The sequence below is a fragment of the Gopherus flavomarginatus genome, chromosome 1, assembly GCF_025201925.1.
Source record: "Gopherus flavomarginatus isolate rGopFla2 chromosome 1, rGopFla2.mat.asm, whole genome shotgun sequence".
Lineage (NCBI taxonomy): Eukaryota > Metazoa > Chordata > Testudines > Testudinidae > Gopherus > Gopherus flavomarginatus.
In genome coordinates, this window is record NC_066617.1 from 59,481,422 (window position 1) to 59,507,814 (window position 26,393).

General features: G+C 40.8%; 2 protein-coding genes across 5 annotated transcripts in view; one reads left to right on the top strand and one right to left on the bottom strand.

Annotated features, from left to right (window-relative positions):
* TMEM117 (transmembrane protein 117) overlaps positions 1-26,393 on the top strand; it is a 393,879-nt gene that overhangs the window by 48,550 nt on the left and 318,936 nt on the right. For all 4 annotated transcript variants that reach the window (XM_050936249.1, XM_050936255.1, XM_050936256.1 and 1 more), the window contains one exon: positions 17,342-17,474. In XM_050936249.1, the coding sequence (XP_050792206.1) occupies positions 17,342-17,474 (133 nt within the window). The remainder of the gene's footprint in view (positions 1-17,341; positions 17,475-26,393) is intronic.
* Positions 4,305-10,397, bottom strand: LOC127042872 (P2Y purinoceptor 1-like). The gene is made up of 3 exons (XM_050936363.1): positions 10,308-10,397; positions 5,257-5,329; positions 4,305-5,080 (listed from the first exon to the last, which is right to left on the bottom strand). The coding sequence occupies exons 2-3, from the start codon at positions 5,303-5,305 to the stop codon at positions 4,305-4,307; spliced, it is 825 nt and encodes a 274-aa protein (XP_050792320.1). The 5' UTR covers positions 5,306-5,329; positions 10,308-10,397.

Sequence of the window (26,393 nt, forward strand, 5' to 3'; positions counted from 1 at the left end):
GCCCCAACTCAACTGTAATAGCTGATGAAGCTGGTCCTCTACTTCTGAACATGGTCCATCACATCCAGAAATGTTCAAATCTTGAAGGACTCTGCAAAATTTGAATCTTATCTATCTGTATCGATCCAGGTTTCTAGAATGGTGCCTATCTGAGAGTCTGGATGTGCTGCACAGCACATTGTGATCCATACCATGCAGGTTGTTTTGTGGGCGAATGAATTATTACAGTGTTTAACTAACTTATTAAGAACATCTGGGCATTTTATTAGGCACCATATCCTCAGAATTAATGCAAACGGTGACCTAGGAGAACACAGTATTGCAACATATATTGTAATCAGTGAAAATGTTGACTTTGCCTCTTAATTATTCAGTTTATTGTTCTCTTATTGCAGCAAAATGGAACAGTTTTATTTTACTGTATTTGTATGTGTCAAACTGAAATGGGGAATATTATAATAAACCATTTTAGGACCATGTGTTTCCAAATGAAAATATGACTAGGTAAATATAAGCAGATGTCTCAGTGCCTTTTAACTTTTGTTTTGTAGGGAAACATTAATTTTAATCAGGACAACATTAGCATTAGCTCTGCATGGTTGAGTAAATATGTTTTTTAAAAAGTGCTATTAACTGATTATAACCTCATTTATCAAGAGGAGAGAGAACTTCTAGAAGTGTTGTCAGCCATAGAGGACTATACACTGTTGATGATACAGAGATGGAGCATGGCTAGGTGGTGGTTGTAGAAGAGGGAAGAAATTTTCATAGTAATTATCAAAAACAACTAGGAGTCCTTGTGGCACCTTAGAGACAAACTGATCAAGTCAGCTGGGGTGCATTCATTACCCTAGGGGAGGGTGGCAAGCCTGGGTCCCGTTCGGGTGTTGGGGGCCTACATGGCAATACGATGGAAGGGAGAAGGCCTTCTTTTTTTACACAGAGACAGGAGTCCCCTCATGGCATATCAATTGATTACCATGTTGAGACGGGGGATAACGAGGTTGGGGATGCCAGTCCATGAATTTGGTTCCCACTCATTCAGAATAGGGGCGGCTATGGCAGCTGTGCAGATAGGTATGGAAGCAGAGGCTATTCTGGTAATCAGGCACTGGCAGTCTATTGCATACTGAACATATGTAAGACTGCAAGTGGAAAATCAACATTAATCAGCTGGGTTCTCATTTCAAATATGGGACAGCCGGCTATACACATGAGGATGTGAATCTGTGGGCACAGTATTGTGTTTTGGGTGCATAGGCACGCATCCAGGTTGCCTGAGGGCTCCCAGCTGGGATTCAGTGGCGAAGCATTACTCAGTTGGCATGCACGGAGGGCCATGTTATGGGATCAACTGATACCGCTGTTGTATGGTGTGCAGGCGCGTCAGCAGCCACCAGATATATTGGTGATACACCTGGGAGAAAATGATCTGGGAACACTTAAAGGGGTGGAGTTAATGTTTCAAAATAGGAGGAACCTGAAGCAGATCCTGGCAACTTTTCCGAGAGTTAACATTGACTGGTCAGATATGCTTCAGCGCAGGGTCTGGCGGGGAGCCATGAACCCTGCCAGGATGGACAAAACCAGGAAGTATGTGAACAGGGAAGTGACCAAATTCTTGTTGCCCTTGTGGGGGACAGTAGTTTCACATCCTGGCATATTCTGTGGGGCACCACAGTTATTTCGGGAGGCTGGGGTGCACCTGTCAAACTCAAGCTTGCTATGCATTTTCAATCCAACCTCACTTGGAACTTCTAATAATAATACAGTCTTCAACTACTGGTTCGCTTGTGACCAGAGACTGAATTCTCAGATATTGCAAAGATTGGCATTGTAAGAAGAAACCATTGTAATCTTGTTTCTAAATCCAAAAAGTGCCTTCAAGTGCAAGGTGACGTGATTCCTTCTTTGAGTGGACTGCTTCTTTCATAACAAAAAAAGAGCTTTCTACTTAATGTGCAATACTATTATTAACACTGCAAGCATCTAATTTGTTAACTTACTGCACAAAGTGTATCTAAATAGAAAGGCAGCTGCCCTCCTTGCATTCATCTGCACAGGGCTCAGATGGAGGGCATATAAATTAACGTAAAATATACCTAATATTTTCTGTAAATAGCTCTCAAATGTAAGGTATCTTCCTGCTGGATGTGAGCTAGAAATTTCTCTCTTCCCAGTGGCATGAAGCTACCATTTCTAGCCCTGTAGGGCCAGAAGATATTGGACTTTACATGTGTGACATTATGCTTAGGAAAGCTGTTGTTGGTCCCACACTGAATCTTGCCCATCCAGCGTTCACTGAGATTAACTTTTTTGAGTGCAGTATTACATTGGGGAGTGGAGGTGTGCCGGTGGCAGGTCAATTTAAAGAAAAAAAAATGGCAGCTGTTTGAAGCTGTTCAGTGGGGTGATATTGGGGGAGATGGCCCAGTTTGCAAACGGCAGGGAAAGCAATCAAAGTTACACATATTCATTCACCTCATGGCTGTGTAGTTCTTCACATGGCATCAGATTCTTGAGTCCATTCTCATGATGAGATGCACCTTACTCCGTAAATGGTGTTGGAATCTGGTCCATGAATATTACTTCCACACGTTTGGGATGTATGTGTGTATATTTAATATTGTCAGTATTTGTCCAGTGATGCATTAGTGATGGCTTATATTATGGAACACAATGCATTGTTAACAAAGTTGTCCAGTTTGTATTGGACAATCAATGGATAAAACAAACTCAAAAATATAGATTTATTTTTTTCCTTTGAACAAAAGCACATTTAGGATTAAGAAGCATTTGGAGGAAAAGGAGGGCTCGTCTCCCCAGTTGGGTATATAACTCCTTAGGAAAGAATAGATCCAAAGATGTACCATTTCCATGTGAAATCTGGTATTTCAGTTTGCATCAGCTTAACAAGTACTTCAGCTGCTTAAGTCATAGTCCTTTATTTCACTGTCTAAAATAGCTAATGACAACATCAAAAAATCCATTAGACTAGACAAAGACAAGTATTGTTTTTGCTTGACAGAGTTGAAACGTGTACTGTAAAGTGAATTTGGCCCTGATACAACATGGAATTAATTTTATATCAAGTCATTTTCAAACTATGGAAACGAAACAATGACTGAACTGTGCAAATACAAGAATAGATTATCCACAAGGCTCTTGGAAAATAATTTAATATTCTTACTGACACAGCTGCTTCAATAATTAACAAATTATTGTGTAAAAGCTGTGAAAACACCATCTCACCAGGTAGATGAATCAAAAACATGAATGCATTATGCTAGTGTAAGGTGTTCAGAAAACATGTTGGAGAACATTTGAAGCTAATTGCTCAGTGATTGATTACATGTTTCCCTGTCATAATTGTGATGGTTCATGTGTATTTTTAGTTTGGAGATTAAGTTTTGAACTTGCTTTTTTAAGCCCCTGTTGCATTAGATCTGGAATTTTCAAAGAGCCATTAGGTTTTTGAAAATCTAACTTTAAAGTCCTAGTTTAGCAACAATTCATACTCAAATGCTTTGCTGTATAGGGATGGACTTAAGCACGTACTTAAGTACCTTGCTCATTTGGGGCCCAGCGTGCTTTCTTTGCAGGTAGATTTACTTTCTACTAGCAGTGTCAATGGAACTCTAGTACAGATAAGGCATGAAGGTTTGTACCATTGCAGGACTTCAGTCCCTGAAGGACATCAGCCTTCTGCTGGGTGTCTGTGCAGGAGTGAATTTAACTACAATGAATAAGCCGCTGTTTAGAACCCTTTTTGGTTTGTTAGTGCTACACTATACAATGTTATGCACTCTGTAGAGAGAGAGAGTTTGTGTGTGTACATGTACATGTACGTGTAACCCACATAGCTCCTGGGTGTGGTGTTCTGTCCTATCTAGTGAAGAGATTGAGATAGACTTAGACTTAGAGAGAGAGATTGAGTCTACTCTACAGCCCTAACAGTCACTGGGCTTTTAGCTCATGCTGGAGAGGCTCATGCACTAAGTTCTAGAGGCCCCCCGTTCGATCCCAGCTGCTGAGGACCGGGGTCTGTCAGTGTTACATACACACATGGATAAGGATATTTAAACTGTCAATGGCATGGCCAAACCCCCCCCCCAAAAAAAAATCTCTGTTCTTCTTTTTCAGTGGATCCATCTGGCAATTCTTATTTCTCAGATGGCTTCTCAATATTTTTGCTTTCCCAAGAGATTGTTGTAACCATGCTGAAAAAAAGAAATTAAAAAGTGCATGAAACTGGAACTAACTGGCTTGTGAGAGACACATGGGGATGTTTTGTGGATTGCAGTTTAATTTAGCATTCTCTGCTGGGCCACAGTCATATCCCTGACCTTCCATGAACGGCAGCAGTGACGCCCAGGCTTAGCAGGGCATTTTAGCATTTGAAATCTTTGATGGAAATTCTTATGTACCAGTATAAAAATGATTGGGTCCAAGCAACTGCTAATACTGCAGATGATTTCAGTGAGTTCATAAATGGTAAATATCATGCTTATATTGTCAGAGTTTAGTTGGTAATTCAATCTGTAAAGTAATACTGCTATCATCATTACGTGATATGGAATGAATGCAATAGCAAAAACAATCATTGCTACAAAAATCAACATCAGAGGTTTAGCAATTCTGTTTCTTCTCTGTTGACGCTTCTTCAGTTGTTGCAATGCCTTAAGAGTCAACATATAGCAGGTGAATATGACTGTGGCTGGAATTAGGAATCCAAATACAACTCTGGAGACTGTGAATGGCACTATGAAGTGTAAAGGTTCTCCAATGTATTCCAGGCAAGCTACAGTGTCATTTCGTCTTTCAACTGCAAATGTATAGTAAAAATCAGGAATTGATTCAATGAAAATGAAGATCCATATTGCAACAGTACAAAATGTAGCCTTGTTTTTGTCCCACCACTTTAATGAACTGATAGGATGGACAGCACCTATGTAGCGGTCAAAGCTGATGAGTGTCAGGAAATAGATACTTCCGTAGATATTAATATTGAAAAATATTCTTTTGAACTGGCAAAATATCTGACTAGAGTATACGGCTAACTTCTGTAGATTATAGTAAACTGAAAAAGGAACCATGAGAATCCAAGTAAAGTCACACAGTGTCAGATTGAACAGAAATATAGTGCTACTAGTCCATGATTTTATGCTGTATGTATAATGTAGCATTGCAAAGATATTTCCCAGAAATCCCAATAATAAAGCAAAAAGGCAAACCATAATCAGAAAATAACAGTACCACTCCAGTTTACTATGGTTGTTGCAGAAGAAAGTAATGCATGTAGCATTCAGCATCTTTCCAGGGTCTCTTCCTAAAGGGGAAAGTGAGACCAAAAGCTTTTAAAATAAAATGAAAGCATGAATTAAATCTACTGAATTTACAATTCAGAACTCTGAGTAAAATTCAGCTTGTTTTAATCAGTAAAAACAATTCAGAAACCAGAGGCTATTCTGTAATAGCTCATCTTCAGTACCTGAAGAATATATATATATTTAAAAAGGATAAACCATTGCTTTATGACAGCAGTAGCGCAGGCCATCATTATGAACCTATAGCAAAACATTCTTTCTTTTCCACCTAATAATTGTAATTAAATTTATCCCTGAGGAGAAAATCTAGGTTTATAGCATGGGAGAGTGACAACTTATTTTTTCATAAGAGAGAGACCATGCAATAGCAACATCTTCCCACTGCCCACCAAATGTGCCTTTACCCAGGTCTAGAGGAAAAACCTCTAAGGGTAGTACTGTAGTTAATGCTTAATGCTCATTGTATTCTTTGGCCTTTTTGCCTTGAATGTCAATAAGTACCTTTATTGATAGTGGCATTTGTAATGTGGACATCTGCTCAGCGGCTGGCAGTTTGAGACCTGAAACTCTGAATCCTGACAACCTGGGATGAAATGCTGACCCCACTGAAGTCAATGGCAGTCTTATCCCTAGAGCATTTGATCGGTCCTTTTTTATTTTCTGTATAATTCTAATAATAATTTAGCCCATCAACACTGCACTTGCTGGGACTAGGGAGAATGAATTTTGTCTCACTCTCCATGGCACTGCCTGCACAAAGCCCAGCTACTTTGACTTTGTCTGATAGGTGGAGATGGCGAAGAGTGGGTGGGAAAACGGTGATTTTGACCCTAACAGAGTAGCATAGTACATAGCATTGTGTATATTTCACAAGTGTTTTATGCTGATAAAGTTTGTTGTAAATTGGAGAAAATAAGGGTGATAGTTATTAAATATTTTCCAAGTCAAGTTAACCCTGACAAGTTAACAAGTCTCTTTTGTGGTCATATGAATGAAAGGGTTTCTTTTACTATACTGTATGATTTGGTTTCAAATATTCCTTTGATCTGAGGTTATAGTAATAGGGCTAGAGTGAAATCATACTCTGCCTTAGCTTAGCTTGCCTTTTAAATTTAAATTTTATTTTTTCTAAGAATTTTGCATTCCCAACAAATAATTAATTGACATTTGAACATTTTGCTGACTGGGGCACAATTATGTCTAGCTGGTTATGTTTGTCACATCTCTGTCCAATTTACTTCAGCAGCTCCCAAGGGTGGAAAGTCTACCCAAACAGAGGTGCAGAGCAGGGCAATCTATTCACCATCCACACTCCAGTGGAGAGACTCTATTTCTGCTACTTAGGGAATATTCAGAAGCTTTTACTCAGAATAAAACACACATACAGTAATACCTTGTGTGAAAGAATATACTGCCTTCCAACGTGCTACTGATTTCCTGAAAAACGTCAAGCATGAAGTTGTAGATGTGGTGGCATTTCCATCATGGGTCACAGACCTGTAAGGTAAGCAAGTACTAATATCTGCACTTTATTAGATGGAGAAACTGAGGCTCAAATTAAGAGCTTGATGCAGCAAGGTGGTAAGGGCACTTAGCCCCTTCTGGGGATATTTATCTCTAATTGATGTAGATGGAAATTGAAGGGGCTCAAAACTGGCAGTTGAGGAACTCAACAGCTTGGGGACTGGGACCAAAATTGCTGAGCAACTTGTGGTAAAGTTCAGAAAAAACCTGGATTTCTTGACTTCTGGGTTTTGTTTGAACAAGACCATTTTGATTATGGCTCTCTGATATCTGGATATAAAATCTTACTTAGTAAACATACATTTGTAATAGACTTACTCATGATGGCTAAATCAAGATGCCCATATTTGAAATATTAAAATAGCTATGATGCCTGCGCAATTATTGTCTGTAATTATTATTTATATTACCAATATTCGTCAGAGCATCAATCTGGATTAGGGCCACATTATATTATCTATTGTACACACACTTACCAGATGGTTACTACCCCAAAAGCCTTATAGGTACTGATGGTGCTTATTATACCATATCATAAATTTATCAAAGATTTCTGGTGATAACAGAAACCATCTGAGAGAGAGATATTACATGGAATTTACAGTCACATCACTTAAAATATTTCCTGTAATGTTACCTAAAACATTGGTTGCAGTCCGAGATCCATTAATTGCACAGGATGCTCTTGCCCTTCAATTTTATCCCCTTGACCCACAAACTTTCCCCAGCTCCCCTCTGCATTTGCCTGGCTGTCTGCCCCACACCACAATTGAGTTCTTTCTTCCCACCCTAGCATGCTGTCCTTATCCACTGAAATGGTTCTTCTTTACTGCTTTGCTAGCCAGTACCACCAGAATAACACAATCCAGTGGATTTGATTAGGTCAATATCAGAATTTAGGACTATGATATTGCAATTGTGAGTTATGAGAATTTTGTTCCCACAGATTGCAGCATTCAAGGCTGAGTCCATGTATTATTAATCCATAAATAATTCTTTTAACTGTGATACAAGGAAAGGAAATTGTTAGTTCAGTGACTAAAATGATGAGCGACAGAAGCATGAAAATATCCTTCTGTTGCTAGTGAGCAGTCACATATGCTGTTACTGCCTGCTCCTTCTCTCACTGAAATCAACTTGTGTTTTGCCCTTGACTTCAACAGGAACAGGATTGAACTCTGGGGGCTAAGAAATATTTTGGAGTCACTGCAAGTATTTTTTTTCAGTTGACCAGATTCAGCCTTCGATGGAGATGGCCTGGAAGAATGAGTAGATGCGAATGACAAATCAAATCCAAAATAAAGCAAATATCTATGCTTTGAAAATTGGATGGATATCAGAATACCCTGTAAGCACTTAGCAGAAGTCTGAGTCACTCCGGGGGCCACACTGACCCCTTTAGCAGTCCTGAACTGGGATGATGGAAAGGAATATAAAAGCCACTTTAACCTCCCATCCGCATGGGCTGCGAGTTTTGTACTATGTCTAAGAGATACAGAGCAGAATCTTACTCATGCTTTGTTTGATAGTGTGCTACACTCTAAACAACATAGAAGCATTGTAGGTTTAAAAAATGTGATCCATTTTATTGGATTAATTTCCACATCTTTTCATTGGGGTGTTTTTTCTTTAGGATCAGAAAGAAATATGGGTTAGAACTCTGGCAGCTCCCCTCCCTTTGAATAGCTACAAGCTGTTTTAGGAACCAAGTTGGCTTCTGTTTCTAGAAGAAATTAGGTTGCTCAATCCTTTTAATTATATAGAACAAATAGGGCCAGATCTTCACCTGGTGTAAATTGCCTTAGCTTCATGTGGCTTGAGGTATATTGCTTGTAACAGGTATGTTAATTCACCTGTTGGCTTGCCTCAGTGCTCTAAAATCCCCGGGCTCTGCTTTCAATTCAGCCAATATCTCTTAGGATCTACAGATCCAGGCAAGCAATGAATAGTGAGATAACTGAATCTCCTTTGGCTACTATACCTGTCTTGGCCTCTCAATTGTTGGGCTCAGTAGAGTTCAATGTTCGTGCAAAAATGATTTATTGAACTTGTGTTTTGAGCTGGGAAGACTTTATTACAACCCTGAAATGAATCTGACCTATCCACAGTTAATTTGTGGTTACGGCTTATTCAAACAACCATTCATATGGCATCTAACATAAAATATTGGGCAAAGATTGTCTTCCATTAGGCCAATATTTTTCCAAAAATATTCTATTGAATAATTAATTTTATACAAAGGGAGGAGGGAAAGCTCAGTGGTTTGAGCTATTAGTCTGCTAAACCCAGCATTGTAGGTCAATCCTTGAGGGGGCCACTTAGGGATTTGGGGCAAAATCAGTACTTGGTCCTGCTAGTGAAGGCAGGGGGATGGACTCACTGCCCTTTAATGGTCCCTTCCAGTTCTATGAGATAGGTATATCTCCATATATTATTATTATTCCCCGGTATAACATTACTGATTTCAGTGGAGTTACACCAGGGATTAATTTGGCTCTATATTATTGAAAGATTAAATCCAACTACAATCTAGGAAGACATTACATCACATGCTATTTATATAATTTAGTTCCTTAAGACCCGATCTCTTAGTTTATTTTCCTCTCTTCTCTGCTGTTCCTTAAAATTAATGCCATAATTTTAAATAAATTGCTTTCTTTCTCTTTATTGACCTCCACAATGCTACCTGGCAATTCATGACTGTATTTTAACCTGCCTGTGCTGTTTAGGTTGGATTACTAGTTTTTGTCATTGTGTTGTGATGTTCCATCGGTATCTTTTCTGTATTGCTGACTGAGCACCATGTAATATATTCTCATTAGCTGCATGTGCTCTCAATACTGTTCTTGTTAGTTCAAGTTCTACACAGCCTTATAAAACTAATGAAAAGATATTAAGAAGAGTTTTGTTATAAATATATTATCAAATGCAGTTTGCAATGTTTGTTCATTCTAACATCTTATCTTTTTGGTTATTAATCATTCGGTACAATATGTTGTTTGCAGAACTGAGCTGCTATAATAAAATGTAATGAACTGTTAAAGTTGAACATTTCAAGTTCAACTGCATTCAGCATATTATATTTTCAGGATTTATGTCTGTTAGTATGCATGGAACAATATAAAAGTATTTCTAGGATATTAAGTGAGTATATGTTGTTAAGTTTTTGCAACATTTTAGCAGATAATCCACAATATAAACTCTTTCATAGGCAATGAAGTTATGCACCTATCTGACAGAGTAAATCAAATCCTATATGGCAGAAATAAGCGACAGTAGTTGGATATTTAAGAATTTGCCAGGATGAAGCAAACTTTATTAAAAAAGTTACATGCATTTGTGTATGTGTGTATTAATCAGTGTGAGTGTGATAGATGTATTTCTGTAAAATAGGAAGAAGGAAGGCACTTTAAAATAATAGAAATGGAAGGAGTATTTAGTAAATCTTTCCCTTACCTTGTCTGAAAATGCTGAAATTATCTGTGATACAGGATTCTGTGTTCCAAACCATGTTTTGACTTTCCATTAACCTGGAGCCTTTTCAAAGTACAATACTATTTTGCAAATATTGTTAATAATCTGTGGATTTAGTAATATTCCATATACTGTGATTACTCTTCAGAGAGAAATTGTCAAACTGCATAAGAGAGATGTCTTTTATCATTAGGCTCCTCCTTTCAGTAAGAGAGGATAGATTTCTATTACCATATTTTTTTCTGCATCCACCCAGTTTTACCATGAAAAAAAGACAGGTCTTATTGTAAATCCCAGAAACAGATAAAACCATGAAAATATGCTTCAGTCGTTGTACGTGATGTGTTAGGATAGAAGAGTTGCTCCTTGCTGTGCTTTTTGGAATGGAATGATTCCATCAGTTTGCCTTTGGGCAGTGGACATGCAGTCTGACCACAAGCCATTAGAAGGTATCATGAAGATGCCACTGCTGATTGCACCCAAGTCACTACAACACATGTTATTCAGTCTCCAGTGTTATGTGGTGAGGATAAGTTACTGCCAAGAAAATCAATACTGGTTGCACAAACACTGAACAGGGCATACCTTCCAGATTACAACATGAATGGCTCTCCAGAACAGATTGTCTATCACTAGGCTACAGAAACTTCGCCTCGCTAGTGGGAAGTTCCAGGTAATCCAATAAAAGCACCAAACAGGATGGGCTGCTACAATCAGTAGCACCCCCTCCTGCACCCAAACTCCCTCCCTCTTAGTTAATTAGAATTTTTGATTTACCAGCAGCCAGCATTCCCCCAGCATGACAGATAGCAAAGCTTTTACTATAGTAGGCCGGCACAGGGGCTGATGGGCTGGAGAACCAAGATTCTCCTTACCATGAGAAGTCACCATGCTCCAGCAGAAGAATAATGGGCTGTGCACATAAGCAGTTAAGAGAATGTCAACCTAGGTGGGCAGCTCACTACAATAAAGCCAAGAACCTAATCCCACTGTGATGTTGCACTCCATAATGTTTTATGGAAATATGCTTATGAGTATGAATGATGTAGTAACTGGAATATGCTTTAGGCAAAATGTCTCTTGTAAGGTATCATTACAAAGCTTATAATCTACTGAGTGTGTTCATCCTTTTCATATGCATGTATCATTCTTGTATCTGAAGCTAGAAATATGAAGTAAACTCTGTGGTCCGATTGTAAGTAAGCGAAGTGTGGGCCATTAATGGTGGTTTAGAATCTTGATGGCTCCCATTCATTAGGACAATTGGTTGTAAATGGTTTACAACTAGGGAAACTGAACTAATACTACTGCTCCCCATAGATAAACTATGTATTCTTAGTCCTGGATTTACTTCACCTTCCGAAGCCCAGACCACAGGATCAGGTTTTCCTTGCAACATGCTGATAACAAAAATATTTTTTTTAGAAACTAAGAGTAGTGTCTTGTATACAAAATCTTAAAGAAGTCATCACATAAAGGCCTCTTATGCCTTTTATAAAGAGCAGTGGTGCTGATCTATAAGGACCAATACCCTTCCTTAACTTTTGAAAGTTTAGCTTCATTCACATTTACCAGTTTACATTTAGGTGCAGGGTCTGGTAAATGTGGGCAGTGTCTACAGAAAATATACACTAATTAGAAATGAGCTGTTCAAGTCTAACCTAACTGGTCAATTTCATATTTCACTGCTTGTTCAAAATTGCTGTGCAGAAGTGAAACTGAGCCAGAGTTTCACATTGATTATTTGCATTTATCATTCCCCAGCCCTCCTCAAGTTCTGCTTCTGGACTTTACCCTTATTACAAACTGCTTGTGAGACTATTTGTATATGTTGTGCAAAATCATGGCAAACATTTCACATACTGAACCCTCCAGAGGGCTCCCTCTGCAGAAGGGACCCTGGTAATCGGGGGATATACTGATGTGCTTTGAGACAAGATGATGATTCTGTGCAAACTAACAAGGAAGACGTAGCAAATCACCTGTTAGGTGGATGAATAAAATGCTTAGTGCCGAATTCTGCCTAGTCTTATATCCTTCCTATCCCAGTGAAATCAATATTGGATTGGCCTTTGGTATCACAAAAATTTAGCAAAAATGGACTCTTTCTACTTCAAATATTTGATAAGGGAAAAGGCTCCCATTAGACAGATGAAAGAGAGAGAATAGGATGAATGAATCAATGGGCTTTCTTCAATGGTTGAAATGAATCATAATGGTCAGTAAACCTTCCCAGCTCCATCTCAAAAATGCTGGTAATCTGTTGTACAGTTTCATATTTAGCCTGTCAAGTTTGAAGATACAATATTGGAAATGTGTGGGTAAAGTACTAAGCATTTTCAGTGAATAAATGGGGAGAAAATGTTTAAGATTTTAGCTGATGACCCTTTAGCATTGCTGCCTACAGCCATGTGCTGTATATCACTACCTGTCATATTTAATCAGACAATCTCCTTGCCTGCTATTTAGCAGCAAATCTGTTATGTTTCTCATATGTTGCTTCATCAGTAAAAATTCCTTCTGTAGTCAGGTTATTAGTGGGATGTTAAATGTAATATGCTGATCTAAGCCCTTTTAAAAATCAAATCTGTGATATTTTCTTTCTGTTTTTGCTGGGCCTCAGGCCCTGAATGCAAAATAATTCTAAATCTTCCCTCTTTCACCCATCCACTCTTTATTTGATCTTTAATCGCTGCAAATGAAGAGCCAAGCAGAAGCTAGGAGTCCTTACAGCTAAGTGTAAACTATAGAACTGAGGTATGTCATTATATTGCAGAAAGACTGTTGTGCCTATGACAGTAGAGCCAATCCTACTCCAAATAAACTTGTAATATTATATTTATAAAATGGTAAGAACATTAACATGAAAATAATCACAGCTCAGATACTCCAGAGAACATTTAGTCCTCTGAGATGCAGTGACAATTTCTGGCTAGGAAATGAAAAATGATTATCTTGTTAGTAACACTGCATGCTCTGCTTTGCAATGTGATTATTTACTATTTCTACTACATTAGCACTTCGGGCATGTCTACACTGCATCTGGGAGCTAGCTTCTCAGCCGGGGTCCACAGACTTGTGTTAGCAGGGCTCTAACACTAGCTGTTTGGACGTAACTCTGACATTGCAGCTGTAGCTGGAGCTCAGACTCCCAAGTTTCCCCACACCCACAGGCTTCAGAGCCCACGCTGCAATATCTATGATGCTATCTTCAGAGGGCTAGTGTGAGCCTTGATAAAACAAGTCTGTGGATCTGGACTGGTAGGCTCGCTCCTAGGTGTACAGGAAGTATTGTGGGGAACTGATGCACAGAGAAAGTGAACAGTTTGACCAAGGTCAAACAGGAAGTCAGTGGAACAATAAGAAACTGAACCCAGCTGCACTGAGACCAAATGCACAGCCCTAACTACCAGACCTTTCTGTGAGGTTGTTCCATCTCAGCCGTTAAGCAGGGTTCACCCTGGTCAGCAGGGGCAGCTCTAGGAACCGGCAAAGCAAGCAGGTGCTTGGGGAAGCCCATTTGCAGGGCCCGCAGGGATCCAGCATGAGAGCTGAGAACTAACAGGGGGCCCTGGGAGCTGTAGTTCCTTGGTTAGCTCCCTGCCTATAGAGCCAGCATTGAAGCAGGGCAAGAACTACATTTCCCAGGATTCCATTGGCCACTACCAACTGGAAAGGAAAGAGGGGGACCTCATGCTGCAGCATGCTGTGAGTGGACAATTGCACTGTGAAAGCTAGGGAACTATATTTTAACATTCACAAAATAGGACACTCCATGGGGAGGGAGGGTAGCCCCACCCTGCCACCATCCACTCCCTCCGACTGCCCCCCACAGAAACCCCAACCCATCCAACTGCCCCTGCTCCCTGTCCCCTCATGATCCCCTCCCGGGACCCCACCCCCTATCTAAGCACCACTTCTCCTTGTTCCCTGATTTCCCCTCCTGGGACCCCTGCCCCTAACTACCCCTTGGGACCCCACCCCCTATCTAAGCGCTGCTGCTCCTTGTCCCCAACTGCCCCCTCCTGAGACTTCCCCCAACTTCCCTCCAGGACCCCACCACTTACCTGTCCCCTGACAAACCCCTGGGACTCCCATGCCTATCCAACCGCTGCCCGTCCCCTGACTGCCGCCCTCTGAACCCCTGACCCATCTAACCCACCCCTTCTCCCTGCCCCTGACTGCCCCCCTGAACCTCTGCCCCATCCAACCCCCTCCGCTCCCTGTCCGCTGACTGCCTCCCCGAACCTCCGCCCCATCCAACCCCCCCTGCTCTCTGTCCCTTGACTGCCACCCCCCCGGAACCCCGTACCCCTTCTCCAACCCCCCAGCCCCCTTACCATGCCACTCAGACCAGCATGTCTGGCTCCGCACAGCGCCAGACACAGTGCTGCATACATGTTGCTGTGCTCCCCCATGGAGCCACAGCCCCCCCCCCTCCCCCCCCCACCCCCGGTCAGGCACCTGCCTTCCAGATTTGAACACCTCAAAATTCAGGAGTGCTCAAGCTCAGTTTGGGCAGTTGTTACTTCATTTCTCCCAGATCAAATATACTGATCTATTGTAACTTGCTGTAGAAAAAGTAGAATAAAATTGAGCAAGAAATGCTTCCCAGTGGTTATTAGAACTGGGATTGCAATTTTCAACGGCCATTCCCTTTTTTGTTTGTTTGTTTGTTTGTTTAAAAGGAAGACAATGATACTGCATTGGCAAATTCCCCATAGAAAGAAAGAGTGGAACAAAAGAATAATAAAGGCACCTCAACTTTTCCATTTATGTAGGACAGTCTTATAATATGCATCCAGATATCTCCAATCACACAAGCTGAAAATTTTTCCACTTTACTGCAGTTCTGTAACCATATAGGAACCAGTCTTGTCTGTGTTCTGTGCACATCTAAAATTCCTGCTGAATGACCTGCCCTGGGAGTGAGTCACCAGTGACCCAGGGCTGCGGCAGAGGGAGGGTGCAAGTGGTGGGGGAGAGCCCAGGGCTGGGGCAGCAGGAGGTGTGTGTGTGTGGGGCAATGGTGCGGGGTAAGGAGGGAACCCAGAGCTCGGGCAGCAGGGGGTGTGGGTGGAGGGGGGAGAGCTCAGGGCTGGGACAGCAGGGGGTTGCGGTGAGGAGCCCAGGGCTGGGAGGGGGGCAACCAAAATTTTTTTTGCTTGGGGCGGCAAAAAACCTAGAGCTGGCCGTGCTGGTAAGTATGGAATGTGAGCGCTCCAGTGTCTTGCCATAGTAGTGGTTTTGAGAAGCTCAAACCATCTTAAAATCTCCCATATTGGCATTCCATGGATACTGAACAGGATGCATGGCAACCTGCCGAACTCTACAAGAAAGGGGAAATTGCCCAGCACAATTGTCTTGGATCTTTCTGAAAGAAAGTTACAGAACAACTGCAGTATACCAAACCCTCTGACCCGGGCAGTAATGTTTGGTAAACACTTGTGATAATTAAGGATCCCATGGTACATTGTGAAGACTAGGTGTGGCCTCGCTGCAACTGGTCAGAAAATCAACATCTAAATGAAATTTCAAAAAGAAGTTAGGTGGGAGGTGGAATTATGTGAATATTTTTGGTTGTTTGTTGTTTTTGGCCAGCTCTAGGCTAGGCCAAATTCTAATTTAGGAGTTCCCAATCTAAGGGCTCAGTCTAAGGTGCTGAGCATTGTGGACCTGATTCAGTATAGCACTTAAGCATGTGCTTAGGTTTAAGTCAATGGGATTGCTCATCTGCTTAAAGTTACGCATGTGCTTAAGTGCTTTACTGAGTACTCAGGACTTTGCAGGATCAAGCCCTAACTTTGGAAATACCCCTTCAGTTGTATAATTCCCCTTCTAAACAAACACCTTAATACTCCTTGAACTGGAGTCCTGCTACTCCTGACTCAGAAGGATAGCAGTGTTTCCACTTCTGATCACTGCTTTTCAGTGTACATATTATTTGTAAGACATTTTGAGGGAACAGTTAAAGTAAAAGATGCTTGGACAATTTTAAACATTTTAGGGGAGAAAAAGGTGATAGATGCTGAGAAAGATGTGGATTAAATATTAACTGGTACTGTGTGTTTTATTATTGTTTATTTTACTTCTTGCAAAAAGAAAACGCCTATGTGTTTTCATTGCATTTATGAACCAGATACCCTGAGGAGATTTTAAGCTTGGTTATATTCCTGTTATAGAGCAAACCAACCTTCTTTTGCTTCAGTATGGTATTTACGTCATTTTTTCATTTTTTTTAATGTTTTCTGTTTTGCATTTTGGGTTTTCCTGAGCCTAACAGTTTCCTGTGTTTTTTGCACAGGTTGCCATTTCTTCTCTCTGCTTGCAAAATGGTTTGTTATTGTTTCTTATGAATTTTAGCACCCCTGTCAGATCAAATAATAAGACTAAGGAGTTCTATCAATGCCACAGAGTGTGAATATCGTCTGCAAGCCCTTTCATGAGGAATTTGAGAAGTGTGAACACAGAACTCTAAGGCACATCCTTTGTAAACGTATATCCTATAAAATAGTTAACCTACAGCATAGCACAGTACAAAAAAGTGACCCTTTCCCTGAGTATTACGTTTGCTTTTAGAATAATTCCAGAGACATTTTCCCCTTGTATAGTGATTTGTCTTAATTGAATTAATGTGGTATTCTCCTTGAACAAACTAGGACTGAGATCCTACAGTTTGAACCACTAGTACAGACACTTGCTCAGCCCATGGGGTTCCTTATAGATACAGGGGTTCACATTAGTGTATCAGATTGTAAGTTGGGTGGACATCAGTTTATGGAGCACTTACCCAAATTCCTTATAATATTGCAGGAATATTCTCCAGTTATGCTGAGTGTAAGAAAAGGCTGAAAATGGTATAGAAACTGTAAAATCCTGAAAAAAAATTATAGAAAATCAAGTTATTGTATTTCATAAGTACAGTTTACTAAACCGTTTTGCTCTTGCCATAAAGTAAAGATACATTTGTATTCTGGATAAAATGGAACTGATTTCTCATAATATTCACATCACAGGTCAGTTACTCCGGCTAAAGATGTTTCGAGAGGATCATGGATCTTGGATGACAATGTTCTTCAGTACCATTCTCTTCCTCTTCATTTTTTCTCACATTTACAATCTGTGCCTCCTTATGGCAGGGAATATGAGGTAGGCCATGGTTTTATTTTCTCTGTCTTCTATTGCTGTATATATTCTCTCTAGAATTTATTTTATAGCGTGCTCTTGTATAATTACCAGTTTACTATAATGAAAACTCATTAGCATTTGAAATCTACCTTTTTCAAACCTCTGTTTTTCTGAATTTAGGCATGATGGCAATTTAGCAGCTTGACTGACTAAGAAGTTTGATGATCAGTGATGAGTAGTATTAAGCTAATTAGTTCACAATTGTAAAAATGTGACCTCAGCTATTAATTAAGCCAACTTACTAATGATTCTCGTATCTACTGCTTATAGTTTGTTCACAGAAAAAACTACATTAAACTGAAGTTAAGGTGAGCATGTATCAGTAATTTAAGGGTAAAAACATTACAGGGACATTGTAATTATCCCAGTACCAAGCATTACAACCCAGGAAATTCAGATGATCCAATGGGTGAGTATCTTGTGTACTTAGCAAGCCGAAAAATATACTATTAAAGAATGTGATGATGTGTTGTTTAATGGACTGAAATGCATTAAGGAAATATAAATGTGATGTATTATAGGTCCCAGTGTGCTGACAAAAATACGTGCAGCGTGTGAAGTCCCATTACCAACATAAGATAAAATAAAAGCTGTACTTGACTAGATGATAAAACAACTGGGCTAATAATGTGGTTGCCACAATAACACCAAACATTATGAAGTTGTATTGTGCCAATAGATATGAATAAGGGCATCAAATGCAATTACTATCCTAGGAGAGCAAGTGTCCATGTGGTCAGAAAGCCATCAAGGCTCTGAGATAGTAGTTACTGACAGATGCCCAATATAAGCAAGGTAGAATAATCTTCCCGGCTCATGAGGTTTTGGTCTTACATGTCCATCCTGCATTTGTGTCTGTTACTGACTGTCATTTTGTTATTATTATGCTTTATTTGCATTTCATTTTCCAAAAAATAGAAGATATAACTAGCTCTTGGAGTCAGTGAATACTAGGCCGTGCCAGGTGACAGCATTACGATTTTGTAACCTTGAGTCATGTTCGGAAATGAAGTTAATTCACTCTTGCCAGCTCTTCCGTGCCTCACCTTTATTACACTCTCCCTTGTTTTGTTTGTATATTGCCATCTGTACTGAGACGTCCGTGTGGTGGTCAAAGCCCATGTGCACACAGACAGACATGATCTATTTATAAAATAGCATGTATCAATCAATCACTCTTCTTATAGAACATGAAATAAAGTCTCTCCATCCTTGGTGTTTATGCCAGTCTGATATCTGAAGAAAATTATTATGAAAAATTGACTGTGCTATGCCTGGTGAATCATTTGGACTCACCAAATGCTCTGAAGGTTTACTGCAATGTGCTTGATGCATTTCTAGCATTGAGACAATAGGCAAGAATGTAAACACACAGTAAAAATCTCACTCTTCAACTGTGTGACTTCGATGTAGAATAATATCACTTCCTCCCACATCATATATGTGTCTGCTATACTTATCCTGCAAAATTCTTCCATTCAGAAGCAAACTTTTCAACTGTAGATAGTGTATTCAGACAAAATAGAGCTTGAATTGGCTGTCTCAGAATACAGGTAGTGAGTTCAGTATGCATTGATTCTCAGAAAAAAAACACCAGTTGGGTTTGGGAGATTCGTCAACAAAAGAGAGAATGCCAGAGCCCACTGTTTAACTCTGTCTTACAATGACATTTTAGAGAGTGGGTTTCCTCTCATTTTAGTGAATGTAATGTTTATGAAAGCTGCTTGTTTGGCTCTATACAAAGGCATTACAGCATGGACAGCACACTTTGCTACACTGCCTTACTAGTGCAGCCCAATCCCACACTGGAGGAACTGGCACTGAAGATAAAGGGGTAGGTCAGTATCCATGGTCACGCAGTCTGTAGTCTCTGCACAGATTGCTGACATGCATACTTACTGTGATGTGGACTCTTGAACATTAAATACTTTAAAATAAAAGCATTTACAATAATAAAATCATCCTTCCAAAACAAGGGCTGAGAACAGGGCTTTTTTTAGGGGTGGGCAAGCAGTTTGGTCACCTTGAGTGTCAACATCTTGGAACGTTTTCCACCCTGACTGGCAAAAGCTGGCTGAGAGAGCCTTAAAACCCCAACCCCCAAGACTGAGTGGGAAAAGATCAACTCTTCTTGTGCATGTGTGCACATCACTTTGTCCCTTGACCAGCTAGCTTTGTGTGATGGCAAGGGAATGAAGTTGACAAGTTTCTTCATCTCTGAATACTGGATCTTGTCAATGAAAAGTCCCTCGTGGCTCACAGAATGGAGGTATTGGGAGAGTGATGAATGTTGCCAGATGCATGTCTGCGCTGGTAAACACAACAAAAATGATGTCTTGTTGGGGGTTGGAGTGGGCAGGTTTGGAGGGAGTGAGTGAGTCCCAAGACAGTAGATAGAGCTTTAACATTGTTTCAAGACTCATCTTGGAGTATGTAATAGGTTTGTGTTTACTGATGAGACATATTTTTTTAAGTGCTGTTTCAATGAGTGTTTTATGATGGTCAAGCCCAAGAATGTTTCATTAGTGTCCCTTTAAAAGTAAAAGTTTATGAATTGTGCTTTACTGGGCATTGAAAATAGGTGGCCAGTTTGTTGGTGGCTGAATACACATTGTGCAGCCAAAGGATGCTTGCAGAGTATGAACAACTGGATCAAAATCTTTGTGATTAGCCATTTGTGACTGTGACAGAGTGGGCTAGATCTCTACTGTATTGGGAACACCATCTTGCCCATCAATGTAATTTCTTGTTAGGGGCTCCACTTTGTATTGCAACCTCTATTGTAGATTAGGGCATCCATTTTTTGGCAGTAGGGGCTTGACACCTAGTTGAATGATTGTCTGTCTGAGAAGTTGGCACAGAGCAATGTAATGCTATCAGGTCTGATTGTCTCTCAGTTATCAGCCCAACCACATGAACAATGAACTCTCTCAGCCTGGGTATATGGTTCAGTGAGGTCAGAGACTACATTTAAGAGGGGAATTCTGTCTCTGAAGGGAGTGTGTGTAGCAGATCATAGCCACCATGCAGGAAGTCTGGGCTAAGGAGGTAGAAAATCAGAAGAGCTGCTTATCCTATAGAGGCTCACTGGACACAGGGTGGAAGGGGTGATTTCAGGATTGTTTGTTATTTTCCGAATATCTGTAACTCTCTAATGCTGTTGAAGAATAAAATGTCTGTGGTTAAGAAATTCCTTCTCTAAACCTAAGTTCCTTGCCTGCCTGCCATCTTGTCCTTGAAGGGCTGGAATGCTCCTTTGGGTGGGCTAAGGCAGCTAGACTGAAGGATCTTACTGCCCAAGAAGGGTGCTAGACACAGGGTATCTGGGAATATGCCTGAGAGACCCATGTCACAGCCCTAAGGTCGTTATACCAACATGGTGTCTGTATGGCCAATTGTCGGCCATCCAAAGGTCACACTGGTACTGTGTGCAACACCGTGGTGCGGTGTGCAACATTAGAGTGCCGTGTGCATTTTCCTGCTCTTTTTTCCTGGTCACCTACGGGTCAGGCTAGTGCCGTGTGCAGTCTCCTGCTCTTCTGCCTGGTAACCCAGGGGTCAAGTTAGTGCTGTGTGCATAACACCAGCATGCCGTGGGCAAAGGGATCCAATCTGACCAATCATAGTTCAGTTCAAACGGTCAGATTAGGGTTGTGTGCAAAACCGTGCTAGTGTGCTGAGTGCAGCTTCTAGCAGCTTCTAGCGTGCCGTGTGCAAATTCTATCCACGTAGGGGCAACAGCTTGGAACCTGGAGGGCATAGGAGCTAGGGACCAATCAGATCCTGACAAGTGTAAAAGGGCCTTTGAATAAAACCATGCCTCGTGCCAGGATCTGCAGGAGTATCCACGTACTGACTGAAGGACCTGATCAGCCCTTTGGCCAGGGGTCTCCTCCGGATATAGCCAGCTCGAGACGTGTCGTTTTACTGCTTTTTCAACATTATCTTCTATGGATTCGGTATGCTTCTGGTTCTGTTCTGCTGGTCAGCTGCACCTGGAATACGGTACTTGCTTTCTAATTTTTCTGTCTGTGCCTTGCTTAACCTTTTCTCTTTTCCCCTCTCTTATTTGGTACAAAATTGCATATATTGTTATCTGATGTAAAGCTGTGTATATATGGTATATGAGAACTAAGTTTTTGTAATAACTGCTATTGAAGTTAATTGGTGTATTTGATAGTAGTATTTGGTTAGTGTGCACACAGTTTATTTTATTTGGTGTATTCGTTTGCTTGATTTTTAAAGAGCAGTTAATTCTGAATCATTTGGTTCCTTGTTAATGAATGTAAATAGATTACTTCAAGGTGTGTAAAGGTTTCTTGTTCCAATAGTACTGTTAGTTGGTAGAAGTGCTCCTCCCCAGCCCAAGTTGTGATTTTCTCCCTGTTAATAAACGGCTACGTGGTGTTTTGAAGTTTACCTTTGTCTGGTCTTAATTTTCCTCTCTCAATTAAAAAAGTCACCGAACCTGCATTAGGGACAGACAAACCAGAGCTACAGACTGTGACCAGTCATCACTGCAGCAGGTCGAGAATTTTCTACAGAAATATTTTTTTTTAAATGCCAATTAGTTGAAACAAAAACGTTGTAGAAATTATTCACTTTTGATGGAAGGCTTCTCAGAACTAGGGGTGGGGGAGAGGGGTGAGATAGAGGGGCCCTGGAATAGCCAGGTGGCTAGGGCACTTGCCTGGAATGTGAGAAACCCCTCTTCAAGATCCTGCTCTGCCTGATTCAAAGTAAGGACAGGAACGTGAACCTTGGTCTGCCATGTTCTAGATAAGTGCTCTTTATCTCTTTTCTGTTGGAGCCATTCCTGATTGTATAAATATGCTTTCGGTCAGAGACACTGACTAGCCCAGTGATTAACGAACTCATGTAGGATATTCAAGTCCCTGTGACTACCCAGATCTCAAGAGAATTCTCTAGCCCCTGGCGTGGGTCTCTCTGCTTTTTATGAAGTATTTCTAAAGGTCACACTTTCATCCTAACGTGGAACTGGACAAATGTTTGAAGTTGTGAAAATGTTCACAGGACAGGAAAATTATTTCCCACCCAGCCCTTGTCGCTCTTCAGACCCTGATGAGATGTGGCTCCTAGCAGGTGGGTTCACTCCCAGCAGACTGGTGTCTGTCCAGAGAGAGGCACAGGGGCACGTTGTGACAGTGACCTTCATAACACTGAGTTGGCATGTAAGTTAAGGCAGCTGATAGTGGCTAATGCACAGATGATGCTAGAGGTTTTATTTCAGGAAGTTCGTTTTAATACTAGAGTCTAAAACTGATTAAAGAGAAACTGAAGAGCGCTAGCCTGAGTGGTGATAAAGGCTGAGATTTTCAAAGGATTCTAAGGCAGTTATTTCACCAAACTTCCATAGAATTCAATGGGATTTGTGTGCATAAAGCCCCTTTGAAAATTTTGGCCAGAGAGCTTTGCCAAGGATCTTCCTGCTTGAGAGTCTGCCCTGCTCCTTCTGCTATATTGCCAGGAGTGAGGAATAGTGAAAAGGTACTTTCGAGCAGTAATTCTCAGTTTTTACATAGCACTTTTCATCCTTAGGTCTCAGAGCACTTTCCAAAGGACAGTGTATATCAGTATCCTCATTTCACAGGTGGGGGTGCTGACTCACAGAGATGAGTGACTTGCTCAAGGTCACATGGTAGGTAGAACCCCTCCTGACTACCAAGCCACTGCCCTCTGTGTTTTAGGCCCAAATATTTAGCCACCTTCATACTGTTTTAACCTACTATGACCTTCGGGGATCTAAATTCTATTACCTTGTACTCAAGTTTACTAGTGCTGGCCCTCTGTCGAAAGTCCTGCCTAGCTCCTGATGTCACTCAGGCATCTCTAGAAGATTATTGGCTCCACAATGTCATAATGCAGACAAGACTTCCAGCAGTTGCCAGGGTGGGTGGACAGCATGTCTATGACAGGACAAAGGTAAAGACGCTATTATTTTTGAAGCAATAGTTGGTCTTTTGCCTTTATGCAGTCTTGGTTAGCAGAGACTATTCACATTTTTACAAACCTCACCACTGATTCTGATTCAAGAAAGGAACTGATAAATGAGAAAAAGGCTGTGTTAATTTAAAACTTAATTTGAAACATATGAAAGAGAGGGAAAAAGTCCCCAAGTGGAAAACAACAAATAGTGATGGTGAGAGAAAATGGTATAAAATCACTGTATTGTAATCCACACAGCATTTGACGTTTGTAAATGTGTTCTGGGAAGAGCCACATGATGGCAGCAAAAGTCATGTTTTAAAAAATAAATATGATAGATGGGTATGAGTTAAGAGCAGCAGGATTTTTGACTGAAAACTATTTTTTATTCTGGATTTTTTGGTATCAGAATCTCAAACTGAATTTCTTTCCTTTTCAATCTGTTTAGATTGATTTCAACAAAGACATTTTTATTCTTGAACTATTTCATATTACTTGCTCTCACTGGACTATAGACCACCTAATTATACTATTGTATGGAAAGATACTATAAATTCATAAGATTTATTGAAGTTTGTTAAAATGAGACACTTTAAAATGGAACATTGGCCTCCTGTTTAAAGAAAAAAGAATCTATGTGTTCAGCTACATCATTATTCAATAGTACAAAGTAATTTAAAGCTGTAGCCATAACACACTCTCTGGTTGTTGATTATGACATTCTGTGGTTAATAATATGGTTGTCACTATTGTCTCATGTGAGTGCTGAATTTCAACAGTTTTTGAAGCACTTTCTGTATATAGTCTTTCACCATGATTCAGTTGTTTTATATAGTCTGAGATTAACATTTCTTGGTACTCCTGTGTCTTTGCTTTTAATGTAGCATGTGCTTAGGACTGAATCATAGAACACCAGAGTTGGGACCTCAGGAGGTCATCTAGTCCAACCCCCTGCTCAAAGCAGGGCCTATCTCCAGGCAGATTTTTACCCCAGTTTCCTAAATGGCCCCCTCAAGGATTGAACTCACAACCCTGGGTTTAGGAGGCTAATGCTCAAACCACTGGGCTATCCCTCCCCCATCCTATTGAAGTCAAGAGGTGAAACTCTGGCTCCACTGAAGTAAGGCCACGTCCAGACTAGGAATTAAAATCGATTTTAGATACGCAACTTCAGCTACGGGAATAACGTAGCTGAAGTCGAATTTCTAAAATCGAGATACTCACCAGTCTGGACGGGGCGCCATCGATGTCCGCGGCTCTCCGCGTCGATTCCGGAACTCCGTTCGGATTGATGGAGTTCCGGAATCGATGTAAGCGCGCTCGGGGATCGATACACCGCGTCCAGACTAGACGCGATATATCGATCCCCGAGCAATCGATTTTAACCCGCCGATGCCGCGGGTTAGTCTGGACGAGGGCTAAATGGCAAAACTCCCATTGACTTTAACAGAGCCATGATTTCACCCAAGGACTGTGCTAAATCTCCAAAAGCCCTGAAGCCTTTAAGTCCTGTTTTTAGGCACCACTGCATTCCTCCAAACTCCTGCTCAGCTGCTGTCTAACTCTGTAAGTGCCTAAAGTTGATTGGAACCTAAGTTTTTGCTGTAAAAGTTCCCTAGGTGCCTTTGTTTCTGCCTCTAGGTATGTGTGCTGCTGCCTCACTTCAGACATGCAGGCGCCTGTCTCTTGCCTGTGAGAGTGAGAGAGAGACTGTCCTTCCTGTAGCCCAGTGGTTAAGGGCACTCCCCCAGGAAATGGAAGATCCTGGTTTAAGTCCTCCATTTGCCTGAGAAGGAGAGGGAGTCTCCTATCTCACAAGATAATATTCTACCCACTAGGCTCTGGAAGATTTTCCTCTTTAATTAAATATTAATTGGCCAAAAAGAGTAAGAATTACCCTATAGGCTAGTGCACTCACCTGAGAAGTGGTAGAACCCTGTTCAACTCCTCTCTCAGACAGAGAGGGAAACTTGAACCAGGGATTTCCTATATCCCAGATGAGAATTCTAACCACTAGACTAAAGATTATAAGGGCAATAGTGCTGCTCTTACTTCTGCTTCCCTTCCCCAAGCTGTTGTATGGTGTTCGACAACCTCTGATCAGGCCCTACAGGTGATTGAGGTGGCTGAGTGCCAGTCTTCCTGGTTCCTGAAGAACAAGCAGAGCTAGACACCTTGCAGCAAGGACTTAGGGACTGAACTCAGATGAGCAGGGCTTAGGATGCATCGCTCTTGTTGGCATCTCCAATTAGCTACTATAGGTGACTCCCCACCTAGTATGCTGGGTTTGTGGATCTCTTTCCAAGGCACCTCTCTCCCCTGCATACATTGTATACAAGCCTCAACTCCTAACTCAGGCTGTGATCTCAGTGTGTTCCTGTGATTTTCTAGTCACCTACAGTGCCACAACATCCAAGTCCCTTTTGTAGATCTGGGCCTTCGGGCCTAATTAAAACAAATCTCCAGTTGATGAAAACAAATACTGACATTCTTATTTATCACCAAAACAAAAAACAGGAAACAAGTTACATATTTAAGATCTGCAATAGTAAATATCCCTTAAAATACATTAGCTTTATCCTAATCCTAGCTAAATAATTACTGAACCTTTTCCAGTGCAGACAAATGTAGACCCTTGTGCCACTTTCTAGCAGTTACTCAGTTATATGAAATATATGATGGACATGTCACCAGTATTGTTTTTTTCAAGCAAGTTTCTGAGGCAAAGGCAAAAATCTTTTCCTGGCTATAATTAACCTCCATCTGAACTCTAAAGACCACAATGGAGCTATGCCAATTTACACTAGCTGAGGAGCCCACCTCTCCATTCTAAAGTTCCCCACCAAAACATATGTATCATTAAAAAGAGATAATGCCATTATTGTTCTCTTATAATCAAGCTGACTTCCCATAATAGACAGCATAAATAGTTTT

What these genes read in the sequence shown, in the direction of transcription:
- LOC127042872 (XM_050936363.1), bottom strand. Translation starts at nt 5,305, where the DNA reads ATGCTACATGCATTACTTTCTTCTGCAACAACCATAGTAAACTGGAGT. An exon ending in AACCATAGTAAACTGGAGTG is followed by an intron (nt 5,081 to 5,256) that starts GTACTGTTATTT and finishes TTCCTTTTTCAG; the next exon opens with TTTACTATAATCTACAGAAG.